General features: G+C 30.5%; 1 protein-coding gene across 1 annotated transcript in view; it reads left to right on the forward strand.

The window, feature by feature from the left end:
• The window catches only part of LOC110105601 (probable sulfate transporter 3.4), a 5,520-nt gene extending 1,332 nt beyond the window's left edge, over nucleotides 1-4,188 (forward strand). The window contains exons 4-12 of the mRNA XM_020835163.1: nucleotides 211-276; nucleotides 832-945; nucleotides 1,633-1,749; nucleotides 1,824-1,950; nucleotides 3,035-3,321; nucleotides 3,399-3,589; nucleotides 3,712-3,797; nucleotides 3,869-3,945; nucleotides 4,045-4,188. Of these exons, the coding sequence (XP_020690822.1) occupies nucleotides 211-276; nucleotides 832-945; nucleotides 1,633-1,749; nucleotides 1,824-1,950; nucleotides 3,035-3,321; nucleotides 3,399-3,589; nucleotides 3,712-3,797; nucleotides 3,869-3,945; nucleotides 4,045-4,188 (1,209 nt within the window). The remainder of the gene's footprint in view (nucleotides 1-210; nucleotides 277-831; nucleotides 946-1,632; nucleotides 1,750-1,823; nucleotides 1,951-3,034; nucleotides 3,322-3,398; nucleotides 3,590-3,711; nucleotides 3,798-3,868; nucleotides 3,946-4,044) is intronic.
• The last annotated feature ends 1,257 nt before the right edge of the window (nucleotides 4,189-5,445 follow it).

Consider the following 5,445-nt stretch of genomic DNA (forward strand, 5'->3'; position numbering starts at 1 on the left):
TGTTACACACGGGCCGGTCTTCACCGCCACCACTGTCATCCACAACCATCAATGCTATCTTCGCCTTGCCAAGGCCGCCCGCCTTCGCCGATATTGTATAATTAACTTATTCTTAGCTTAGGATATTTTTCTTACTACTATCTAAAATAATTTTTTATTACAATTTAATTTGTTATTGTAACATTGATAATTTCCTTTTAATTTGTGCAGTGGAATTTCAGAACAATGATGATGGGCTTCGCATTTCTGGCTTTCTTACTGCTAACAAGACAAATTGTAAGATTCATTTTAAAATATTTTAGCTCAAAAATTTTTTGTCATAATTTTTATTTTTTATTTTTTGGGATGTTTAATTTGTCATTATTTATTAGATGTATAGATAATCTACAAGTTTTGCAATTTTGCCATTTTAATTTCTTTCTAAAATAAAATATATTAGAAGGAATTTAAAAAAAATATTCAATTTACTTTAAGATTAGTGTTACATGTGAATAATTTTTTTTTCATCAATCTCAAAGTAAATCCAATAAGTATATCCTAATACAAGTTATATCAATATACTCCAACACAATTTTTTTTTTTAAAGAAATAAAAGCTCCCCTAGAATATCCTGATATACCTTTAAAAATATGGGATCTGCGTTGAGATTAGTGCTATATATTGCACTAATCTCAAATCTCAACATGGTACAATTTACATAAAAAAATTCTGATATAATTTTTATTCTTTTTAAATAGTTTAAATAAATAAAATGTAGGTTCATAATTATTATTTTGTGATAAAAATTATGGCTAACACATAAAACTGAGGGAATTAATTACTTTGATGCAGAGCTTGAAAAGACCAAAGCTTTACTTAATATCAGCAACAGGTCCACTGCTCTCGGTGATCATATCAACATTTATTATTTTTGCATTCAGGCCGGCCTTTCAGGGCATTCAAACTGTAAGAATCTGAGCCCTCAATATACCTTTTTTATTTTCCACTTGATAAAATTCATGATCTATGATTTTTATGTGCGGATGTCGGACGCAGCTGTCCGGATGCTGCGGTACAGAGTAGTATTGAGCCGTGGTACAGTAAAAGGGTGAGATGGTCCATTTTTGTTGGTCTCCGGACCACGTTCGGAGTCCGCACAGAATAATTTTTCCATACGTTGATGACTGATGGGTGTCGATCATTAATATGCATCAAATGATGATTAATGAGATATGTTAGAAATTGGGTGAAGATCAATTGTTGGCTATGACATTCTTCTGGTATGAGGGGAGATTAGGCAATTGAGAGGGCCGGTGAAATATGAGTCATTCTCTTGATAAGAGAGATCAAAAGATTGATAAAATGAGCATTAGATACCAATGAAATATGAGTATCATGGTCATTAGCAAGCGGTATATGCACTAAACGTCGGCGGTTAGTTCAAATATGAGTGGTTGAAAGACAAAGAACATCAATTTTTTGGCAGCAATCGGGCACAATCTATAGGAAGCATCAAAATTTTAGCGAGATTTAGAGTCGTTGGATTCATCTCATTGAGATACTCACTTTGACTATAACAAATATAGAGATATTTTTTTCTATAACACATCATAACATGATTATAACAAATAAAGAGAGATTTTTTTCTATCAGGTTGGGATGTTAGAGCAGGGGCTTAATCCTCCTTCTATTGACAAGCTACTCTTCAAAAGTTCCTATTTGATGCTAACCATCAAAACAGGCATTATAACTGGGATCCTCTCTCTAACTGTAAGCACTAAACACATTAAACTTCCCATCTAAATATAAAAATAATAATAATAATGATTTTGAACTAATCACAGGAAGGAATAGCGGTTGGGAGAACTTTTGCTTCTCTAAAAGACTACCAAATTGATGGAAATAAAGAGATGATGGCCATTGGAATCATGAACATTGCTGGCTCCTGCTCTTCTTGTTTCATTACAACAGGTATATGCCAACCAAAATCAAATAATTTTTATTAAAATCTTACTAAGGATATTATATTTTCTATAAATAATATGTTCCCTATGCTCATTAAAGTCATGAAGACTGCATTTTTTATTTTTATTTTTTGATTGAAAAACACATTGTGCATTTAATTATATGGCATTAAGAACAAAGTTTATATTGAAAAAAAGAAAAAAAAATATGAATATCTTGATAGAAAATTGTTCAAAATGAGCCACAAAGTTATTATATTTTGCTATGAGATGAACGTATAATTTAATTGATTATTCGTGTATGTATTGCACTCATCTCAAAGCAAAATAAATGAATTTAAAACTAATCTTGATAAAAATTTGATTATAATAATCTGATTTATTTTTATTAAATTTTTATCAAGATTCCAAAATTCGGAATCATCATTCCATATAACATTGAATGGTAATCTTCATCCAATCATATCAATAGCACAAATCCTGTTGACTCAGGGGCGGATTCAGCCTTAATTTTAAGGGGAGGGCAAACTTATAAGTAAAAGTGTAGAGTTTTTTTTTTCATAAATATCCTTACAATCAAAATTTGTTCCGACGCGCTGCCTCTCGACTCCTATTTATTCATCATTTTACGCTTTGCATATATGTCGGGATTCCAAGGGGGCAGCTCCCTAGAACAAATTTTGGTTGTAAGGATGTTTTTGAATTCTCTTTACTATTTCTCTTTGTATTTGGTTCATCGTTCCCTAACAATAACATTTTTATAGAATGTATAATTATGTTAGGGCTTGCCTAAAGACCATAGTATTTTAAAACTTTTAGAGGGACAATTGCCTAAAAACTCTTGTAATAAATACTAAAAAATATATGGAGGGAGGCAAATTACCTAAAGAATCATATAATAAAGAATTTTTTTATTTTTTCGGTGGAAATTAAGGTGGAACCGCCGATGCTTGTTGTGTATGGACTATGATCCATGATTCCCTCCCTACACCTTGTGATCTCTTTTGAAGCCTAAACTATCTATTGATCTTATTAGCCACATAAACCCTAACAAAAATATTAATTATATTTCTTCATTATTTGAAATACAGGATCATTTTCCAGATCAGCAGTGAACTACAATTCAGGATCCAAGACAGCAATTTCTAACTTAGTGATGGCATCAGTTGTGCTTATAACCATGATGTTCTTAATGCCTCTCTTCTATTACACACCAAATGTTATATTAGCAGTAACTATCATATTAGCAGTTGTAGGACTAATTGATTTCAAAGTCCCAATAAAACTTTGGAAGGTAGATAAGATTGATTTCATTGCTTATCTAACTGCATTCATTGGAGTCCTCTTCATCTCAGTACCAATAGGCCTTGCAATTGCAGTAAGCCTCATACATTCTTCATAAATTTCAAATATATCCATTTGATTCATTCATTTATTTAATTATTGTAATTTCAGGTGGGTATATCTGTAATCAAGATATTGCTTCCTGTCACAAGGCCAAACATTGCTATCATGGGAAATGTTTTGGGAACACAGAGTTACAGAAGTATTGGACAGTACAGGGATGCCAAAAGGGTTCCTTATCTTCTTATTCTCAGCATTGAGTTTCCTATCTATTTTGCAAGTGCTGTGTATCTTCAAGATAGGTTGGTTTGTTTATTAATGATTAAAGCTGCTAATGCATGGTTAAGAAGTGTGATTAGCAGATAATTGTTGATATTAATCAAGATTTCATGTAATTACTCAGCTAATGACAATGCTTTTGCAGAATTTTGAGATGGGTTAGAGAGGAGGAGGAAAGAGCTCTAATGCTGAAGGAAAATGGCATCAAATGTGTGGTTTTGGATATGTCAGGTAAGTAATTAAAAAATCATAAAGAATTTTAACTAAAAAGTTGATTGTTGAATGTTTTTATATGTTCTCAGCTGTGACTGCAATTGACATAAGTGGAATTGATGCACTCTTAGAAATAAAGAAGGCACTCAGCAATAGATCACTGCAGGTGAGTAGAAATTGCAAATTGTGAATATTATTGTGATTAAGGAGCACAAATAATGCATATAGTACTTATAATTAATAGTTTTTCTGTGTAATTTTGTAGCTTGTGCTTGCAAATCCCATTGGAGAGGTTGCAAACAAACTTTTTATTTCAGAGGCTTGGGAGAAATTTGGATCAGATAACATTTATATGAATGTTGCAGAAGCTGTAGCTGCTATCACAAAGTTGATTAAAAGCCAACAATAAAGGAAAAAAATAAAAAAATATCTTAAGAAATAATGAATGTGAAAGGATAGGCGGCCAAGGCGAAGGTTTTCTATCCAAATTTCATGATCTCGAGCGACATATTTTACGATTTATCGCTCATCATTAAAAAAAAAGAAAAAAACTATAACATGTTGATTTATACATGCACATACATCATGTGCGCGTGTTTTATTTTTGTTGGTCGGTGAAGGAGGCGGTGAAGGTATAGACTATAATTTGATCATTTGCCCATGAGAGACTAATTAGGGATTCAATTTGGGCTCCAAATGAATCACTATTTAGACGCGCTTGTACTCCCCATTTGCCATTTCATGTCAATCATGTTAATATCACAGTAATATTTCATCTTGTTCGACCGAAAAATTGATCTTATGCAAAAAGAAAAAGATTAATTAGTATTTCTTCTTAAAATATTGTCTTTTTTATTTATCCAAAAATATGTAGAAAATCATACTAAGGGCATTTATTTTGAAGTATAAAAATTACAAATAGTGATGAAATTCGGAGGTGACTTTGGAGGCCGTCGCCATCTTTAAATTTTGAGTGAATCTCTCTCTGTGTATATATATTAAAAAATTATTATATTTTAATTATTTATAAATATTATGATTATTTTAATAAATTAAAATAAAAAATGTATATTTTTATTCTAGTTTATTAATTTTTCACACAATTGACTTTTATAATGAATTTGGTATGTTCTTTTTTTATTTTGGGGTCATATTTATGCTTGTAAGATGCCACTTGTGTTGTTATATAATAATTTATTAAAGAAGAAAATACATCAAGTTGAAGGGGGTGAAGCTGATATAATGGCCTAAAAAAAAAAAAAAAACTGATATAATGGCCTCATTTAATGCTATTTTTATTTTGAATCTTTTATAGGGATTATAAAAAAAAGGCACAAGTCATCTTGAATAGAATCCATTTGGTACCAACCATTATAGTAAGCATCATTATAAAGTTGATATTTTTTTATATAAAGCCACTATAAATACACAATTGTAAGAAATGAATAATTGATTTGAAAATTATGATGTAAAACTATTAATTATGAGCTCATTCTATGTTGCTATCAAACATTCCATATTAATTGAAGGCATTTATTAGAAAAAGTACACATAAGAGTTCAATTAAAATTTTCATAATCTTTTTCATAATTTTTATTTATGTTAAATTTGGGCAAAGATATAATATTGATTTTTGAAGTAAAGAATTTTTATGCAGAAAAAAGAA

This window comes from Dendrobium catenatum, unplaced genomic scaffold (assembly GCF_001605985.2).
Source record: "Dendrobium catenatum unplaced genomic scaffold, ASM160598v2 fragScaff_scaffold_1056, whole genome shotgun sequence".
Taxonomy (NCBI): domain Eukaryota; kingdom Viridiplantae; phylum Streptophyta; class Magnoliopsida; order Asparagales; family Orchidaceae; genus Dendrobium; species Dendrobium catenatum.